This window comes from Vulpes lagopus, chromosome X (genome assembly GCF_018345385.1).
Source record: "Vulpes lagopus strain Blue_001 chromosome X, ASM1834538v1, whole genome shotgun sequence".
Lineage (NCBI taxonomy): Eukaryota > Metazoa > Chordata > Mammalia > Carnivora > Canidae > Vulpes > Vulpes lagopus.
Window position 1 is genome coordinate 83,104,059 of NC_054848.1, and position 20,646 is coordinate 83,124,704.

At 48.2% G+C, this 20,646-nt stretch overlaps 1 protein-coding gene across 8 annotated transcripts in view; it reads left to right on the top strand.

The window, feature by feature from the left end:
• The first annotated feature begins 240 nt into the window (after window positions 1-240).
• Window positions 241-20,646, top strand: part of TMEM164 (transmembrane protein 164) — a 171,622-nt gene continuing 151,216 nt past the window's right edge. Inside the window, exons 1-3 of one of the 8 annotated variants that reach the window (XM_041740668.1) lie at window positions 659-856; window positions 1,176-1,259; window positions 1,566-1,883. In XM_041740668.1, the coding sequence (XP_041596602.1) occupies window positions 1,839-1,883 (45 nt within the window). In that variant the 5' untranslated portion in view covers window positions 659-856; window positions 1,176-1,259; window positions 1,566-1,838. Of the gene's footprint in view, window positions 446-658; window positions 857-1,175; window positions 1,884-20,646 lie in introns of those variants that run through there. The other 7 variants (XM_041740667.1, XM_041740663.1, XM_041740669.1 and 4 more) reach the window with 7 other exon arrangements.

Sequence of the window (20,646 nt, forward strand, 5' to 3'; positions counted from 1 at the left end):
GGCCGGGGAGGAGGGGAAGGAGGCGGGGACTGAGGCTGGAGGAGGGGGGGCGGCGGAGGAGGGAGGCCGGGCGGAGGGACGGCGGGAGGTGTGAACGGTGGGAGCCACGGCGGGGGGAGGGAGGCAGCGCGGGAGGCCTGGGCGGGGAGGTGGGGCAGTCGCGGTCTGAGGGCGGGGGCGGGGGGTGCGAGGCCACGCGGGACGCCGAGGAGGGGACAGTGGGAGGTGGCGGCGGCGGCGAGGGGGAGGAGAGAGGGAGGGGAAGAAGGAGGAAGCGAGTGCGGCCGCTGCAGGGGGAGGAAGACGAGGAGGAGGAGCCGCGCGCTGTGGCGGCGGCAGCGGCGGCAGTTGCGGCCGCCGGGGGAGCCGAGCGCCGGGGCGCTAGGAGCTCGAGGAGCGCGGGAGCTGAGCGGCAGCCGAGCCGGGGCCGCGGGCCGAACTGCCGGTGAGTGGAGCCCCGAGGGGGCGCGGCGGCTGGTTCCCCGGGGCCGGGCGGGAGGCGCGGGCCGCTGCGGCGCCGGGGCGGAGGGAGGGGGCCGGCCGAAGCCCAGCCCCCTGCTGGCCCGGCCTCCTGCTCCCCGTTCCCCCTCCCCCTCCCTCCCCGCGGCTTCCTCCCGCCGCTGCCTGCGCCAGGGGGGCAGGTCCCGGGCGGGCCGCGGGCGGGGGGGAGGTGCTGCCCGAGGGCGGGCGTCTGGGGCCGGGGGTGGAGCTGGGGGCTCCGGGGGTGGACCCGGGGGCGGGAGGCCCGCCCGGGAAGGCGCTAAATTGGCCGAAGGGGCCCGTCGGCGGCGAAGTTGCTAGCTGGGGGCAGAGAAGGCCACGCGGTTGCCGGAGTAAGAGATTCCCCCTGTGGCGAGTGCGTGAGACGAGGAGTCCGGCATCCCTGCCAGCCCCGTCGCCCTCCCCGCCTGCCCGGCCCCGCTAGCTCCTTTCCTGGCCTCCGCGTGTCCCCTCGCTGTCACCCCCGCTGCTCCCCGGTTGGCTCCCGCGGCACTGCCGGGTCCCCTCAGCCCTCACCCTGACCCTCCCGGCCTCCGGCTTCCCCTGACCCCTGCTTGCTTCGCCACTGCCCCTGTTCCCCTTTTCTGCCCATCGCTAGTTACCCCGCCCCGCTTCGTAATTCCCGATGCAATTGCCTCTTTGAGACCTTTTTTTTTTCCTCTCCTTCCTTTTAGATTGGCCAACGGCTCCTTTCAACCCTGCCTCGTTGGTGGCCACTGGAGAAGCGCGGGGGGCTCCCCAGACAGCCGTGGGGACAAGTTAGAGCCAGCACTTGACCCTGGGCCTCGCGTGTAGCTTCCCTTCCCCTGCTCTAGGTGCCCCGGTGTCCGGAGGGCGGGGTGTGGGTGCAGGGGTGTGCCCTCTGTACATGTCCCAGCACCCGGGCAACCCTCTGGGCTTGTGTTCCATCTGGCTCTTGCTTCCTGCACGGTGGTCAAGGGGAACCACTTGGCATCATGTCCCGGTATAGCTACCAAAGTCTCCTGGACTGGCTCTATGGGGGTGTGGACCCCAGCTTTGCAGGCAATGGGGGCCCCGACTGTGCTGCCTTCCTCTCTTGGCAGCAGCGGCTGCTGGAAAGTGTGGTGGTCCTGACCCTGGCCCTGTTGGAGATCCTGGTGGCCCTGCGGCACATCCTGAGGCAGACCAAGGAGGACGGTAGGGGTGGCCGTGGCTGCCAGCCAGAGCAGGTGACCCAGCGGCCAGAGGAAGGCAAGGAGAGCCTGAGCAAGAATCTGCTCTTAGTAGCCCTGTGCCTGACCTTCGGGGTGGAGGTGGGCTTTAAGTTCGCCACCAAGACCGTCATCTACCTGCTCAACCCCTGTCACCTGGTCACCATGATGCATGTGAGTCTGTTGACTTTTTCCCTGGCAGCCTTAGTGGTAAGAGTCATTTATGTGCTCCGGACACTCAGAAGTGTAGAGCACTTCATCCTGCGGGAAGGGGACCCTTAAAAATGATTTTCCAAGAGTGGCTGTTTTTGCGTGGATTCCAGATTTGGTTTTCTTTTCACCTTTGCACAATGTGTCAGCCCCACAGTGGAGTTGAGGAACATAGTGATAAAGCGCTAGGAACCACAGGCCCTGCCCTGGCCTTTCACAAGCGTGGAGTCCAGCTCCAGCCAGGTGCCCTTTTTGAACCCCATCTGGGATTCATGGGTGGCCCCCACCCCCTCTGTTGCAGTTAATTTCCCAGAGGCCTGATAATGCTCTTTCCTGGAGGTGGTCACATAAGGTTCCTTGTCTCCACTGTGGTACTTTGGGGAAATACTTTTATGGGTTTGCCTTAATGACTCTTTCATTTGAGAGTTTTATGCTCTTAAGGCAAGGTCTGCCTTTGAACTCTGAGGCATTTGAGCAGCACCAAGCTCCTACTAAGTGCATTCTGAAACAGGCTGACTCATGAACTTTGAGCTGGTGATATCTCTCCATGGTGAGAGGGTATTTATTTATATATATATTTTGCAAACCTCTCCATCTTCTTGCTCTTACTCTATTTCCTGTGGTCATGGTCCTGGGTACTCTGAGAGCTGATTTCTTTACCTCCCATTAGTGGTGTTAAGAAAAACAAATGGGATTGAAAAGGAAAGTTGCCAGATACATAAAAATAATCTGGGTGAGGACCAAGAGTGAGACTGTCTTTCTGTACTCAGCTTGTGTGGAGAGATGTTCTAAAACTATAAAATCATAGAGGAGGAGGAAGAGGAGAAAAGGAAAAAAAAATCTTTTTTAGATTTCAGGGTGTGAGAAACCTGGTGTGTTTTATTCAGGGGCAGTTTTGAAACCTGTCATTAGCATCTTTATTGCTTTTATATTTGTAGAAGGTTATTCTCAGGAGGCTGTGACAACCCTGTGTGGGGCAGGAGGTTGAGATTATTATCTTGGTTTTATAGGCCTGTTGGGGCCCAGGGATGGGAGATCATTTGCTTCCAGCCAAAAGATGAATTAGCATCTGGTCTGGAAAGCTAACCCACCTTCTCTGGGGTTGCAAGCTGTCAGTGGAATGACAGGGCTGTTTCAGGGGGAGGCCGAGGCTGATCAGCAAGGCACTGCCTACTTGTGGCTTTGACGCCTGCTCTGCATGTGTTCTAGGTATATCTTTGATTGCAGGTTCCTGGCCTCAGTTTCCCAATCTGTAAAACGTGGTGAATGGCCTCAAGGCTCTTCCCATCTTTGCAGATGTGGCAAGGAGGTGTGGATAGCTGTGGAATAAAGAGGCTGTTATTGATTGGGTGGCTCTCACCACCAAGCAGGGCTGGAGGGCAGCATTTTTTTAAAGAGAGGGCTTCTTGGGATGTGATGCCATTCACAGGAAGCCCAGGGCTCTCCCAGCTAGATCTTCTGGGTAAATTTGAGCCAGTCCTCTTTCTTTCTTTTTCATGAATGGGCTTTTTGTTAATGAGAGGAAACAACGCATTTCAGCCTCTGCTGTGTGAGGCTCTTGGGACAGGAGTGCTTTTTTTGGATGGCAGGTGGTGAGGGTCAAAGGGTGCCTCTTTCACAAAGGAGTCTTGAGGCCTCTGGCAGCCACATATCTAGAAGGTCAACAAAGGACTAAATTCAGCCTGACTGGGGCTGCTGCTGGTGTGATGACATCAAACCTGGCAGCACCAGGGTTTTCAGTGGAAAGGTTTTTAGAAGCTTTTAGAAGCCTCTGGAGACTTAGTTCTGGCATTAATGAGTTATGTGACCTTGAGGAAGAGTATACTTGCTGGGCCTCAGTTTGCCCATCTGCAAAATGAGACAGCTGCATTCCCAGCTCTGGACAGTCAACGTTCTCTGATTTTTCTCTCCTTAAGTAGTGGCCAGGGATGCAGCAGAGAGCTCTTCTGGAAATGCTTTTGGTCTCCTCATCTGGAAAAAGGAAACTCATTTCTTCTTGGCTGAGCTCAGATGGCCTTGTTCATTTTCTGCTTCCTGTATCTATCTCCCCAGTAAAGTCAACCTGACCAGGCCACATATAGATGATGCTGGCATTCGGGGCTGGCTGCTGTGAAGGGATGGATGCTTGGTGTGTGTATGGGGGAGGGGGTAGTCTACAGACTGATTCCTGTCACCTGTGCTTTTTTTCTCATCCCATGCTTCGCTTAAACTCTGGAGCCCTAGGGCTGAGGCAGAGAACAGAGTCACGCCAGGAATTCTTGAGCCTGCCCCAGTATTACTCGCCTTTGCTCTTTACTCCTGTCACTGCTTTGTGTCATTTAAATAGTCACCTCAGGCCTGCTGTGGGATCCAGGCTTTGGTCAGTCCCATATCCCATACCTTACCTATGGCTCTTCCCGGGGAGCAGGAAAGTATGGGTTTTTAAAAGTTGTTATGAGTCCTTAAAGAAAAAAAATTTAACCACAGATGATTGGAAACAGTTTTCTGACTTGACTGCAGCAAGGACTAAGGATAGTAAGTCTGGTTAATAATACCTTACACTTATCTGACACTTTACTGTTTATAAGACACCTGATCTTCATGTACCTGATTTTATTTAGGGTTATGATAGGTTAGCTTGGGCCTGGAAACAGAGATGGCAAAATGTTTCTTGTGGCTGTGTATATTCCAAAGGGGAGATGTTGAGGACAGAGCAATGCTTTGGCAAGTGAGCTTGCTGAATTAGACAACATGATGGCAGGACATTCTGCAGAGTTCAGAGGTCCCGAAAAGGCAAGGGACCGACACATTGGCTGAAATGAAAGGGGATAGCTTAGCAGAAACATTTCTGATGTGTTTTTCTCCATTGGATGACTCAATTTGGGCTTCATAGAAAGACCTTGTTCCTCAGAGTCCATGTAAGTTTCTAACAAGGACAGTATTGCTTTAGGTCAGGAAGTGGAAGAGTTGGAGGGAAATTGGTTAGTCTCCCCATCTCCCATTTTTCAGTCTGTAAAATATTTATTCCTGAGGCCTTTTTCAACAGCACCTCATCATAGCCATGCTGCTCTTGGGTGACTTCTAGTTTTAGAAGCATAAGCAAGGGCAGTTCTCATGGCTGAATTCAGGTCTCGATTAATATTTCTGCTGTCCAGTTTCTTTTTGGTCTCATCTGATTTCTCAAAGACCCCGGGACTGTGGATGATAGAGGTTTGTGTGATTGAAGCACCAGCATCTCCCATCTCAGTGTAAGCCAGAGATCCTTGAGGGTTCTCAAGAACAGCAAGCAGCAGGCAAGACCTCCACATTGTTGTTAAGACCCTTAGTGAATATCAGTGGTGTTTACCAATTACATCAATAAATGTTTCTCCAAGCATGGCTACTTCCTTAATGCATATTATTCTGGCAGGTAGGGTGACAGAATGAATTTAGTCAGTGATGATGCAATTTACCAAAAATCACCCAGCAATATAGTGACCAGAGGTGACTTTCAACCTGAGCCACCACTGTGGGAATTGAAGCTTTAGCAGAAGGAGATTCTCATAGCGACTTAAGTCGCAGAGTCTACAGTTTTCTTAGCAGGATGGTTCACATGCTAGAAATTGGACTGGTTGTATCTGTAAAGACTGGTGTTCTTCAGTTAGTGAGTGGCCCATTATCTCCCTGGCGTCTGGTTATATTGTCTCTGTCTTAGGAATGTAACAAAAAGATCCCATTTTGGATGCCTTTGCTAATTGACCAATTCCTGCCAGTTCTGTATGTATCTGTGTCAACAAATCCTGATTGGGCACTGAACTTAGTGGGGTACAGCATATGGATGCTCACATAAGGCAAGCTGCAAACAAGCTGGATATTGGCCAAATTAATAATCAATGCTGCAGATCTCGGAGCCCCAAGCCACTGTTTTTAGTCAATATTTCTGAGTGAGCCCCACCCTTTTAAAGAGTCGCCGTTGCTGTCGGTGCTCTGTCTTCTTTACATTGTATTAAAAGTCTCATTTCCACCAAATGTGGCTTGCCTGCTTTTTGCTCCACTGTTTGATTTTTCCCTACTTCTTCCTTCCTTGCTGAAAGTGTAAGAATGGCACCTATCCAAAACAGTCCTGAGCTTTTTGTGACACCTTTTGGAACTAACTGAATAAACAGTGGCATGTTCTGTTTCCCCATGACGGATTTGTTTTAGAGAAGACCTGATGGATTTGAGAACTAGGCTTTTTGTCCTCCCCCTCCTTCTTGCACTCCTTGACTTGAGACCAGCCACACCTCCTTCCCCATCTGTTGTCTGGAGCACTGATAACTGCTCCTGCTTGGAATTGACGTCGGTGGGTAATGGGTGCAATGAGGGATCCAGCCATCTGCTGACAGCTTATCAGATGGACTGTGTCCTATGTCATCAGTCTAGGGGGACACAAGAGGATAATGTTTATATGGGCCTCAGCAGTGAAGCATGACATTCCTTTTTAGTTTATTTCTCCCCCCAAGGAAATTTGCAGAAAATTTTTCCATCTTTCATTGTTACAGTCTTTTGGGGGCATCCATTATAAAGAGAAGTGGCATGCATTGGTAGCTTAAACACCCCACAGACAGCCCTGGGATTTAACATTATGATGCGAGTTTTGCTCATGGATTGCAATGGGAGCCTGAGCAAATTACCTCATCTTTTCCTGCCTCCATCTACTCCGTGAAATGGGCCATGTGAAAGGAAAGCATTTTAATCCTCTGAGTTAACTATGTGGTCACTTAAACAGAGAAACTGGGAAGAGCGGATCAGAGCTGGTTGATGACCAATATCTGTTTACCTCAAACTCAGAAACTGACAAACCTCAATTCCTTCGCACCTTTCTTGATAGCTTTTGGAATTCATTCCTCTACGCATTTCTGTTGCTTTTCTCTAGCTCCTGGCCCACGCCTGCACACCCTTCTAATGTACAGCTTATGAAACTGGACGCAGGGGCACCTGGGTGGCTCAGTGGTTGAGCATCTGCCTTTGGCTCTGGTCATGATCCCAGGGTCCTAGGATCGAGTCCCGCATTGGGCTCCTCATAGGGAGCCTGCTTCTCCCTCTGCCTGTGTCTCTGTCTCTCTCTTTCTCTCTCTCTCTCTCTCTCTGTGTGTGTGTCTCTCTCGTGAATAAATAAATCTTTAAAAAAATAAATAAAAAATAAAGAAAGAAAGAAACTGGACTCTGTGACTTCTACCAGTCCCTACCTAGCATCTGCTAATACAATCTAGCATGGTGACTGCTTTTTTTTTTTTTAAGATTTATTTATTTAAAAAAGATTTTATTTATTTATTCATGAGAGACAGAGAGAGGCAGAGACACAGGCAGAGGGAGAAGCAGGCCCCATGCAAGGAAGCCCGATGTGGGAATCGATCCCCAGACCCAGGATCACACCCTGAGCCAAAGGCAGACGCTCAACCACTGAGCCACCCAGGCATCCCGATTTATTTATTTATTTATGATAGACACACACACACAGAGAGAGAGGCAGAGATACAGGCAGAGGGAGAAGCAGGCTCCATGCCGGAGCCCGACGCAGGACTTGATCCTGGTACTCCAGGATTGCGCCCTGGGCCAAAGGCAGGCGCCAAACCGCTGAGCCACCCAGGGATCCCCATGGTGACTGCTTTTAAGCAACAGTATGTTGCTGGCTCCTATTCATGGGGTGATCCACAGGCTCCCTGGATCTCTGTCCCTTGGCCATAGATGTACCACCTTCATCATGGGCAGCATAGGATTTGTTGTGTGTGTGTTCCTCCCTACTGTAGATCCTTCTGAAGATTTCCTTTCTGGATGACTGTGACCCAAGTCCAGTTATTCCAGTCATTCTGGTAACAGCTTTTGTCTCCCTTTCTCAACCCTCTGAACATTCCTCAGACTTTTTGGCTGATTAACATGTACCTTTGTATACTTTTAGGTAATTCTGTGTTTGGCTGGGTCACTTGTTTTTGCACATTTGTTCAGCCTCCACTGTTGGCACAAACAAATTTTTTTTAGTGGAAAGTAGTGTTTTTTTTTCTTTGTAACTCCCTGCAGAGCTTAACATAATAGCATATGTGTACATTAGTTGTTTACCTGGATGATGTTAACCAACTGACAGAGCTCTCTTTTTTCCTTCCTTTATTTATTTATTTTTTTGTTTGTTTCCTTCCCGTGGTCCTGTGTTACCTTGAGGTCTGATCGGCATGGTTCCTCATTCTCTTATGCCCATTAGGAGAATCACCTGTTTTTTAAAATAACCAAAGAGAGAGGTGGTTTCAGCTCCAGCTCACACAACTTTTTTTTGTTGAATTTCTATCACAAAGAGCCAATTATTAGAGCTTACAGCCCGCTCTCTGCCCAAAGTATCTGTTCGCTTTCATCCTAGTGAAGAAATTATGCTGTTGGATCTTGGTCTTAATCCCTTGGCAGACATCTGGATGGGCCTACTTTCTTCTTTCCCTTCTTTAATATCCTATAAATTAAATGTTATTAGGCTAGTGACTCACTTTCCATCTCTTTCTGGATTTTTCGGTGGGTAGCCCATTGTCATCATGCCTCTTTGAAATGCCCTCTATAGGAAGAGTCAGGTTTGTCAACTTCTGGTCTTTCATATCTTTTTCTTTTTTGTACTTTAATTTTTTTCAGCTTTATTGAACTATTATTGACAAAGTTGTAAGGCACTTAAAGCTTACTATGTGATGATTTGATGTACACACACATATTTAAAAGGGCTCCCTCGTTGAGTTAACACATTCGTGGTCTTACATATCTTTTGTTAAATTGAGAGTATCTTATCCTAGCTTCCCTTTCTTCTGCCAGTAACTGCCAGAGTGGACATGAAGAGACAGTCAGTGCAGGGGAGAGAAGTGATTCTGAAACATTCTTTGTGAAAGATGTCATTGGAAACTTGTTATAATGCAGATGCCTGGCTCTCTGTGTGACATCTGAGTAGGTAGTTGGTGAGGATGGCAATCTGTATTTATTACAAGCTGCCTAGTAATTCCGATGCCCATGAGCCTTGGACCCCACTGGAGAGACTTTTTCTAGTAGCTGAGGTATTAGGTGGCAAGTTGGTTCAAAAGCTCATCCTGACTGGCATGAATCTGGGTGGTCTGTGGGCAGGGCACTTGACCTTCTGGCAGTGCCTCAGTGTTTATGTAGGTGTTAAATAATCTGGCTACAATTAAAGGTGGAGGGCCCCACGTTATTGCGAGGTAGATTTTAAGGTAGCTTTCGCATTCCAGTGGCTTATTGGGTGACTGAGAGAGTTTTGTCGCTGACGTATTTCAGCCAGGCCTCCATCACCTTCCAGTCTTTCCACATTCCCTCCCTCCCTTGCAGTCCCGAAGATCTTTGGGAACTAAAGGGAGGAGCTATTGACAAATAGTTACTATATACTAACTCTCTGTATGCAGGACAGTTTGTTTGTTTGTTTATGTACTTATTTTATTAGAGAAAGAGGGAGGGAGGAGCAGAGAGAAAATCCTGAATTCCAAGCAGGCGCCATTCCCAGCGCTGAGCCCGATGTGGGGCTCGATCTCACCACCCTGAGCTCATAACCTGAGCTGGAATCCAGAGTCGGTCACTCAACCCACTGAGCCACCCAGGCACCCCTGGATGCTTGTTTCAAATGCTCATGGGGATTTATTCATTCTTGATTCCACTCAGCAACTATTTATCTAACATCTATTGTGTGTGATACATTGTGCCAGCCAAATGGAGACTTCCAAGATAATAAGAAACCTTGTTTTTCCTCTTGTTGCTCAGTTTATTTATTTGTCATTTTAAAAAATATGTATTCACGAGAGACACAGAGAGAGAGAGACATAGGCAGAGAAAGAAACAGGCTCCATTCAGGAAGCCCAATGTGGGATTCGATCCAGGACTCAGGGATCATGACTTGAGCCAACAGCAGACGCTCAGCTGCTGAGCCACCCAGGCATCCGTTGTTGCTCAGTTTAGATAGATGAGACAGGCAGGAGAGCAACTAAATTACAATATTAAAGGATAGTAACAGATTTGAACAAAGCAGAGCACAGAGGGTCTTGGGTTTTGTTTGTGTTGTTGTTGGTTTTTTTACGTATTGCAATTAAGGAAAGCCTTCTAAAAGAGGTGACATTTGAACTGGCTCATGAAGGAGACACAGCTGCACCAGAGCAGGAACTCTTCTTTGTCTGGTTTTCTATTCTAATACCTCTAATAGGGCCTGGCTCATAGTAGGTGCTCAGTAATCACGTGGGAATGAATGGTAGGTGTTTGTTGGGTGTTGTGGGGGTGGGGGAGGGAAGGTAGTTTTAGGCATAGGAAACAGTATATGCAAAGCACAGGGAAGCATCCCGACCGTAAGCAGTCTTACAGTTCCGTGCATCCTGACTGCCACATATGATTATCAGGGGCAGATCTTATCTTATTTCTCCCTTGGCGAACCAAATAAAACTCCAGAACTGTTCTGTCATTTCTGCGCTGTTGATAAGACAACTGCAGTTGCTCATTGGTGCTCAGTTGGGGGCCTGTGAAATAGAGCATTTTGTTCTTTGTGCTGTCCCAAGGAGGGCCTACACTGACAAGGACGGACACAAAGGACATTGATGTGAGCTAGCAGGCATTAAATACAGGAAATGAGCTAGCAGGCATCCCACCTGTGGCCAGATGATAATTTTTAGTGGCTCATGGGATGGTTGCTACCTCTGCTAATGTCCACAGCAGAACTGAACTGATGAAATGGGATGCTATCCTGCTACTTTGCTTTTTCCTATTCCTTCTCCCCTGCTTCCAAGTCTCTCTGCCAACCCATCCCATCCAAGCTTGCCCCCTTCCAGAATAATCCCAGCTCTAAAACAGTCCCTTCTACAGTCCAAAAATGATTGTTACCGTCAGAGGTGGTGATATCCACGGGAAAATTAAGAAGAAAGCAGTTCCATTGAAGAGGTTCATTCTGAAGTGTGAATGGCTCATAGATCCAACCGGGTGTGGGGAAGAGGATTTTTCTTTCTTTTTTTCTTTTTTAAGATTTTCTTTAATTATTAGAAAGAGTAAGCGCGAGTGCACCAGCAGGGGGGAGGGGCAGGGAGAAAAGAGAGGGAGAAGCAGGCTCCCCGCTGAGCAGGGAGCCTAATGTGGGGCTCGATCCCAGGACCCCGGGATCATGACTCAAGCCAAAGGCAGATGTATAACAGGCTGAGCTACCCAGGCACCCCGGGAGAGGATTTTTCAAAAGGACTTCATTACTCCAACCTGATGTCCAATTGTTGGGGGTACATCACAGTGTTTTTGAGCAGGTGACCTTTCCCATGTTCTTTGTCCCATTTTTTGGCCCCTCTGTTCTCAGGGGGTTGTCTTGCTAACCCCCCACCCCCATAAGTCTCTCACTAAAATGCTTGGACTCAGCAGTTCAATTTGAAGGCTTGGGGAGGACTCCTTTTCTGGGCATCAGTCCTCCCTATTAGCTCCTTCCCAGGGAAAGGGCTGCCAGCTAAACAGGACATGGCTTACACATCTGTCAATGCATGGCGTGTCAGGGGACCTGGCCCGTTGCCAGCTTGAGATCCTGAAGGGGAAGGTTTACGGCATCTCTCAGTTGGCTGTGGTTCCTTTACTGTAGCTGCTGGAGGAAATGCTGGAGGGAGGAAGGGAGGATGAGTCTTGTCCTGGGCCTGGAGGTCCTTGGGGAAGGGAATGGATGGCAGGAGCCAGGAGGTCAGAGAAGATTGGCCCATTGGGCAAAGACCGCCCAAACTCTGCTCTGTGGGCAGGTGTTTGGGTGAGTAGAAGAATAAGAAGCAAAATTGTCTGGAGGAGAAAGCAGGAAGCCTGAGCCCCTTCTAACTCCATCCCGATGCCTTCATTCTCACTGTCTCTGTCACATATTGGTGGTGATAGAAGCTCCGGGTGTATTTTGCCCATGTGTTTTGAATCACCTTTGCCAGTGGAAAAATCACCTTTCTGTTTGCAGAAAGACTGCCTGACTGTGCTCTGGCTGTTGCTAGCAAAGAGACATTTCATTCAGGTACCGATTAGATAAGGCACAGAGTCAGATTGCACAGTGAAGCTCTTAACTATGGCTCTGGGAGCCCTGAGTAAACACTAATTAGATGTTCTGGGCAGAGCAGTAGATGAGGCTGCTGGATGTGAGGTGCTGTCTTCAGAAGTCGGCTTGAGATGAAGAGGAGGGTAAGGAGAGGCTTCTGGATGGAGTCCTGATCCTCTTGTCCTAGCTGAATCAGATCTGAACTGACACAGAAGGCTTCCTCATGGGCATTGACCCACCAGATTTTTGCTGGGCCCCTGTAGGCTTGGAGGTAAGATGCAGCAGGGAGCCTAAGTGAGGGCAGTGGAAATGCCTCCTTTTTCTCCTCCAAGTTCAGCCTAGCGGCTCGAGCCTTTTTGGACCGTATTTCCTGGGTGTGCATTTTAGCTGCCTCACCACATGATTTTAGATGTGTTACTTAACTGCTGCACACCTCAGTTTCACTCATCTGTAAAATGGGGATAATAGTACCTACCTCATATGTTGTGATGATTCAACGAGACAAAGCAAGCATTTTAGTGGAAGTTCTGGCTTATGGTGAACATGTAATAAATGCTAGCAGATTTTCATAGTACCAATATTACCATGATGTATTTCAAGGCAGCAGTATCACACTGGGTAAGAGCACAGACTCTAGGGTGGTAAAGGCTTGGGTTCAAATCTGTCTAGCTGTCTAGCCCTGGGCAAGTTATTTAACCTCTCTGAGCCTGTATTATCATGTTTGTAACATGGAGTAATAGTCATCCTTTCCCTGCCCGGCTGTTATGAGGATTAAGTGGGGGGGGGGGGAAGGAGAAAATGCTCCTTAAGCACTTAAGATAGTATCTGGCACACAGTAAACATTTAATAAGTTTTAGCTGTGATGATGATAGTGCCGACAGTGACCGTCATCATTATCATTATGGCTGCTGCTCCTGTAAGCTGGGGTGCCTGATGTTGGGATAAGACCATAAGGATTAGGTACAGGAAGGCAGCTTTAAGAAGCTCATCTAAGAAAAGCTTTCCTGGCATCTCCATTCCATGTAGTGGGCAAAAATACTGGTCCTGTGATATTAGTGCCTATGTAATCACCTTAGGGCAGTGTTGCTTAGCTGTCTGAAGCCTATGGACAGCTTTCTAGGCAATTTGAAAAGTTCCTTGAAATCACCCAGTCCTGGCTGAAGAATTTGGAGGATGGCTGTTACTGGTAGGAAGCTTGGCTTTTCAGGGACCTCTGGGCTGCTCTTCATTACTGGGCTGACTTCACGGGGCAAACAATCTTGAGATTGGTGTCCTAGGAAACTTGTGAGTACCAGATGGAAGTATGGAAGGAGGGGTTTGGGGTAGACAGAGACAGGTGTGTAGATTTCTTTTTAAAAATATTTTATTTATTTATTATTCATTTATTTATTTATTCAACCCTTACCAGGGTTAGGTAGTTATCAGAGGAGGTAGGGCCGCTCCCAGACGAAGGCAAGTTCATGCTCTGAGACGAAGGCAAGTTTAAAGTAGACCAGTGCTGGGTCGCCTGGGTGGCTCAGTGGTTAAGTGTCTGCCTTTGGCTCAGTCCATGATCCTGGGGTCCTAGGATCGAGTCCCTCATCAGGCTCCGTGCAGGGAGTCTTCTTCTTCCTCTGCCTCTGTCTCTGCCTCTCTCTGTGTGTCTCTCATGGATAAATAAATACAATCTTAAAAAAAAAAAGACCAGTGCCTTGCTTTACCTGTAAGATGGATAGAAAATGGACAGAAAAAGAAAACAGACAATCACGATAGCTCCGGGATATGGTAAACCACTTGGATTTTCAAGACCAGCTCACTCTCTTTGCTCTGAGGGCTAAGCCACCCTTAAGTGCAGCCTTCAGGGCCAAGGCCACGGTCATGTGACTTCACAGCCATGGAGTGGGGGGTGCCTCCCACCCTTGGACACCCCCCACCTGGAGGCCATTGGAAGGCATCCCTAGGGGTAGATTGCCACAAAGGGTCCTCTTCATATCACTGCTTGCTCTTTGTCTGCTGGCACTTGTTTTGAGTTTCCTCTTTGAAGTTCCCGGCGCTTGAGTGTGTGTGTGAGCCCTTCACTTGCCCCTTTATCTCAGGGCCCTGCAGGAATGTTCCTGAGGGTCATGTGCCCAAGTGCCTTATTATCTTCAGTGCTGTCCCCCCTACTCCCCCAGGCTGTGGCACTACGTGGGCATCTCTCCCTCTTTCCTGGGCTCCCCAGGCACCCCGAAGGAGCAGGGCTACTTCCACCTTTGGATTGCCATTCTACTGCATGGCACCCCACCAGACCCTGCAGTTCAGCTGTTCTCAGAATAGCCCTGCAAACTTAGCACCAAGCTAAGGTCATGTTTCTTGTCTGCCTGTGAAGGTTTTGGCCAGGGAGGGAAGAGAACAGATTGGTGCCTCCCCCACCCTGGCCCCAGCCCCGTGGTGGCCATCTTTCTCTGCTGGGGCTTTCTGGGGGTGGGTTTGCTGGTGTGGACACAGGAGGTTGGGGGCGGGGCATCCTTTAGGCCAAGACTGCATTGGATCCATGGAGAAGAATGTGGAGCCTACCATGTAGGGGCTCCTGACTGCTGTGGGGTGTTTGGCTGTGCCTCACAGCCAGTGGTGCTATGTTTGCTCAGATGGATACACATGGAAACCAGGCTGGGATCATCTTCCCAAGTGTCTTACTCCCTGCTTTGGGTCTGTCCGGAAAAACAATTTCTAGAGTACACTGGTCTGCACCTGTTGTTGTTTTTGGGTGTGTGAGTGTATGTGTGTGTGTTTTGTGTGTGTGTGTGTGTGTGTGTGTGTGTGTGTCCTCCTCCCCCACCTCCACTGCGGACTAACCCTGGCCCCTCATATTTACATTTTCTCTTTACCTTCCTCTTGGGCTTGGGGGTCTCGCTTTCTAGTTACAACTATCCATCACCATCAAGACAGTTGGTGCCACTGCTCCTGTAGGGCCCCCCGCCCTGCCTGCCCAGACCTTTTAAACACTGAATCCCACAACTGAGTCAAATGGGCAAAAGGAGTCAAATTTAAGAGAAAGCCATTGCTAGAATTTTCTGTTATCTCTGTCAACTATGAAAGTTAGTAGCAGTAATGACCCTTATGACATTTTTGAGCACGTGTTCCTCCCCAGGTAAGGTGCTAATAAGTCTACCTCTGGTATAGTACCTCATTTGTAGCCTTCCACAAAGGTCATTTTTATTTTATCTCATTCTTTCTTTCCCTTGGTTCTAACCGATTTCCCCTTTGGTTGACTAAAATATACCATACAACATATTCTAGCAATCCTCCCTCGGGTTTGCCAAAATGGCAGAGCAGTGCCAAGTCAGAGCTGAAGGAAACCCAGAGACTCATCTGGTTCGCCTCCTCCCTCATTTTTCCACTTTCGCAAACTGCGATCCAGAGAGAAGTGATTTGTTCAAAGTCACACAGCTGACTAGAAGCAGAACTGAGTCTCCCAAATCCCGGTTCACTGTCTCTCTCTAATGCCACACATGGCCTCATTCCACCCCCAACCATTCTAGTGCCAAAGGAGCTAGGCTTTTGTTCTTGCCTACCAGTAGAGAAAGAGAAATCTCATGTTGTTTGAGCAGGACTCAGAAACCACATCTAGCAAGGGTGACAAAGGTCAAAGAGGAAAAAGGTCAAAGCAATGTGTCATCTTAATGGGAAAGGTTGGTAAACAGTGGAGAGTCAAAGAGTGCTGTCCAAAGAGTGCTGGATTAAGCATTAGCCAGCCCTGAACCTTGGTTATAGAATTCATCATTAAGTTGTTGACAGAACCTCTCAGTGGTGGCTAGTCAGGGGGACCCTCTCTGTGCTTCAGTCTTCTTATAATAAGACTTAGAGCATGGCAGTTAAGAGTACAGGCTCTGGAGCCAGACTGGCCAGGTTCAAATCCCAGCTCTGTTGCTTTCCAGCTGTGTCAAGGCCTTGGGCAGGTTCACTGACATTTCTGGGATTTTTTTCCTCTGTAAAATGGGGAGAATAGTATCTACTTTGTAGGGTTCTTGTAAGAATGCATGTTCTTGTGAAATGCATGTTTACATGTAAAGTATTTAAATATTTTATTTATTCATATGAGAGAGAGAGAGAGAGAGGGAGAGGGCACGAGTGGTAGGGAACAGCAGAAGGAGAGGGAGAAGCAGGCTTCCCAATATGAGGGAGAGCAGAGAGCCAGATGTGGGGCTCGATCCCAGGACCCCAGGATCATGACCTGAGCTGAAGGCAGATGCTTAACCCACTGAGCCACCCAGGTTCCCCTTACATGTGAAGTATTTAGAACAGTGTCTGGTGTGTAGCAAGTGTTTCATAAATGTGAATAATGGCTGTTAACACCATAGGATGATGATCTCTGCCCTTCCCAATTCATAGGGTAAGTGGTGGGAAGCATGTGAAATAAGGTCCGTGTATCAAAAGTGCTACTCAATGGGAAGAATTACTTTTCAAGAGCATGAACATTCAAAGTTTTATTCGCACATTGTGTCTAGGATCAGATACTGATGGATTTTTTCTTTGGTGATCTGGTAGGCTTATGTTTTGTAAAAATGCTGAGGCCATCAACAACGTGTACTGCTTTCTCCCTCCTAGTGTACTCAAGGGCTCTTGAGATTCATGCACCTCAAGTAAAGTGGTTTGAAGGCTTGAAATGAAAAGCAATTATATTCTTCCCTCAATGTTCCTATTTTCATTGATGGCACTGCAGGCCATCCAGTGACCCTTGTTAAATCCTTTGAAACCTTTCCACATTTCCATTCCTCCCTTTTCCTCCCTTCTATCATGACAGTCTCTGAGTGATCCTAATTCTGTCTTTCATCACCTCTTCCATCTGTCTCTTCCTTCTTTGATTCCCTCTGCCTTAATTCATCTGGTTATCTTCATCACCATCACCATCATCATCACCACTGCCATCTGGCTTATTATGGTAGCTCCTGACTGATTCCTGCTCTGTTTATCCTTTACACTGCTGCCAGGATGATACAAGTAACACACATGCTGGGGCATGACACACCATTGCTCAAAAGTCTTCAATAGCTCCATATTACCTGACATCTTATGCATATACCTCACGGTGCTCTGAGGTGCTTTTGCTAATCATTCATAGGCATGCTTTTCCAGTGAGTTGCCATATACATTCCAAATCTTTTTTTTTAGCATAGCATTTTAGGCAGTTCCTGTTGATCATTTGGGGTTGGTATATAGACTAGTGCTGGCAAATAGATAAGCTCTTTAGAGAAAGCTTGAACTCCTTATGATGATAGGATTCAGAGTCTCCTTTGGTCTTTCTTTCTAGCCTTATCTTCTTGTACATTCCTTTTCGATGTGTGCACCATGTACTTCTATGCCTCTCTGAGTTTACACTTTGTTCATGCCATACCTTCAGCCAGAAATATTCTCTTTCCTTTTCCTGTCGAAATGCTAGTCATCATTCAAGGCTCAGCCCAAACACTGCCTGTTGTAAAGCTTCCTTCAAACCTCCACCCCAGATTTAGCCACTCTTGTCTATTTTAACATTTTACTCTGCCTTGGATTACATAATTGTTTATGTATATTCCCCACTCCTTAGAGTATATGTTCTGTGCCTGTGTTTTTATGAATTGCTCTAGCCCCCACCACATCTACTGACTACTAGACTCCTGATTGGGAAAATTCTGTTTTTCAGATGACAGAATGGAGGCGTAGCAGAATAGGGTCACAAGTTCATTTTAGGACTTGTCCAGTTCTAGAGGCTTGAGACATTGAAGCTAGAATGGCCAGCAGGCAATTGAGTTGTGGTTAGGGCTCAAAATGTCAATTTAGGAAGTTGTCTAGAGAAGATAAAAGAGAAGACTAGAACATCATGCCAGCTAGGGAAGAGAAGGAAGAAAATTATTCTGTGGGATGGCTGCTTTTGGGGGGCAGAAAGTAGCCTCAGCAAAGGAGCCATCCAGGAAGTGGAAGGAATTTCAGGAAGCAGGAGCAGGTCCCCTGTGCCACGTGGTACAAAGAGGCCTTGAGAAGGGGCAGTTGGAATTGGTGAGTACAGGCTGGTCCTGTGGCTAGCCATCCACCCACTTCTAAATGGTTACCTAGAAATGTTTGAGTGGAAGGAGTCATATAAAAGGACATTTATGGCATTAGTGTTGGTAAATAGAGATTGTTGGGAATCAGCCCACCGGGTAGCAGAATGGTAAACCCTGCCAGTGGAATATTGCACAGCTTTTAAGAGGGAAGCTGATCTCTGCATTCACTTTGAAAGATATACATGATATGTTGTTAAAAGTCAAAACAAAACAACACAAGTTGTAGGGGCATCTGGTTGGCTCAGTCAGTAGAGCATGTGACTCTTAATCTTGGTGTCATGAGTTCAAGCCCCATGCTGCGTGTAAGATTACTTAAAAATTTAAAAAATAAGTTGCAGAGCAGTATGTATGATAGAAACCCATTCCCTAAGAAAACAAACAAGCCCTTTGATGTGTGCATGGCTGTGAGTGCATTGTAAAAGTCTAGAACTTATCCCAAATGGTGCTTACTCCTGAGTGATTAGGGGAAGGGGGGACACTCTCACTTTTTTACTTACTACATTTCTGTGTCATGTGGATTTGATGGAAGTACAAATTTCTTGGGTAGTTAAGAAAAAAGAAAAAGACTTTTTAAAGAAAGAAAGGAGATGATCGGCAGCCTGAGAGAACTGTTTGAATAGAAGAGGTCCAGGGGACAAAGGAAGCCAACTCATGAAAGAAGATTTGGCAACGTGGAAGACGTCATGTGTTTGGGAGGCCAGGCCTGCAGAACCCATGCTGCCCGTGTGGCTGGTGGGAGCAAGGGATGGAGAGAGGACCCACCACCAGAAGGTGGCAGCTACCCCATTGCCAGGGGGTTCAGCTGAAAGGGGAGAAAGGAGGGGGGAAGAATAGTGAAGTGATGGAGAATGGGGAGAGGCTGATTAAGGAGGAACTGAAAAAGCAAACCGCACATTGGGAGGGGTGTGGTAGGTAGGGAGAGACAGAGATGGGGAGAGAGGGAGAGGGAGACAGTGGGATGGGGCAGGGGTGGAGGTGGGAATGGCATGGTGGAGAGACTGGGTACTCAGCTGCAAAGGGAGTGAGAAGCATCAGTATGGGGCAGGGAGTAGGGCAGTCCAGAAGGGACAGCTTAACAGTTAGCCTGAGAAGTAGAGAAGCTTCCAGAAAGAAGGGTGAGATCTCAGGCCACTTAAGCCTCCAATAAATGGAATGGCTGGGGCATAGACTGGACTAGTTGACTACTTTGCTGACTGAGAGTTAATTAAGAAAACCTTTTAGGTTAAGTTTTAGTTGCCAGAAATGTTTCCACATTGACAGTTATTTTATGGCTCAGAAAACAGTCTGATGTGTGACTGTGGTAGAATTTTGGGGGCTCTTGTAGGCCTCGGAGTTAGTTATCTGCTGAACTTGTCCCTAAATTGGGGGCTAGAAGTGGACACGGAGAAGGTGGAAGCCAGGAGTCCATGCAGTCATTTTTTTTTTATTTTTATTTATGATAGTCACAGAGAGAGAGAGAGAGGCAGAGACACAGGCGGAGGGAGAAGCAGGCTCCATGCACCAGGAGCCTGATGTGGGATTCGATCCTGGGTCTCCAGGATCGCGCCCTGGGCCAAAGGCAGGCGCCAAACCGCTGCGCCCAGGGATCCCCATGCAGTCATTAAGGAAGCTGCTCAGGCCATATAGTCCCTAAGGAAGCATTTGAAAAATAATGATACCTGCTCCTTCCACCCCATTCTTAAATTGTCTGGGTGATGGCCTGGGCATCAGCATTTTTAAATATTTTATTTATTCATTAATTCATGAAAGACACAGAGAGAGAAAGGCAGAGATGTAGGCGGAGGGAGAAGCAGGCTCCAAGCAGAGAGTCTGATGTGGACTCGATCCTGAGACCACAGATCATGCCCTGAGCCAGGGGCAGGTGATCAACTGCTAAGCCACCTGGGCGTCCCGGCATCAGCATTTTTTAAAAGCTCCTCAAGTGATTCCAGTGTGCAACCTGGGTTAGGAACCACTAGTGTGGAAGACCAGACTCCATGCACTCTGAGCCAAAAGTGGGTGATCGTGCTATTGAAGTGCTCATCCCATTGCTCACTCATTAGCTGCTAGTCTGCCAGGAGAGATCTCTGCTGTAAAATTCAGGAGTTCCTCAGTAATAGCTGCTGCACTTACTGGGCCTTGCAGTGGGCTGGGTTAATTAACTTGCCCTGACTCATACAGCCTGTGGGACGAGTGCCAGCAACTAGGCCCCTGCCTTCCCCTTTTCCAGTATGGAGCAGGGCGCCTGGCACCTAGGTGTTTAATCATTTGTCACATGAAGTCACAAGGAACTTTGTTTTCTTGTGCAATGCTGCATTTTATTAAAAGCCCAGGAATGGGAAAATGTGACCTCTTTGAAAAGTCTGGTGGGAGAGAGGGTTGGAGGGGAGCCGCCTGGCATGTGAAAAGCTTATGATATGCCAAGCACCGTGCAGCGAACCAGTATCACTCAACATTTATTATGCAATTACTCTGGGCCTCGCATCATATCGGACAGTGAGATACACAAGGAATAGCAGATATGGTTTCTGCTCCCTGGGGAGCTTATTATCAAGCCTCATTTATAGTCTTAATTACTGCATTTTTAGGTGGCAGGATCTGTGCAGAACTTAGAGCAGGAAAATGCTAGAGGCCCTTTGGAATGCCTGTCATTCAAGCTCTCCATTTTGCAGCTAGGGGAAGAAGCCGAGCAGGAAGCTACATGCCCAAGGTCGTACTGCTTGGGAATGGCACAACCAGGGCTGGCATGCCCTGGGGG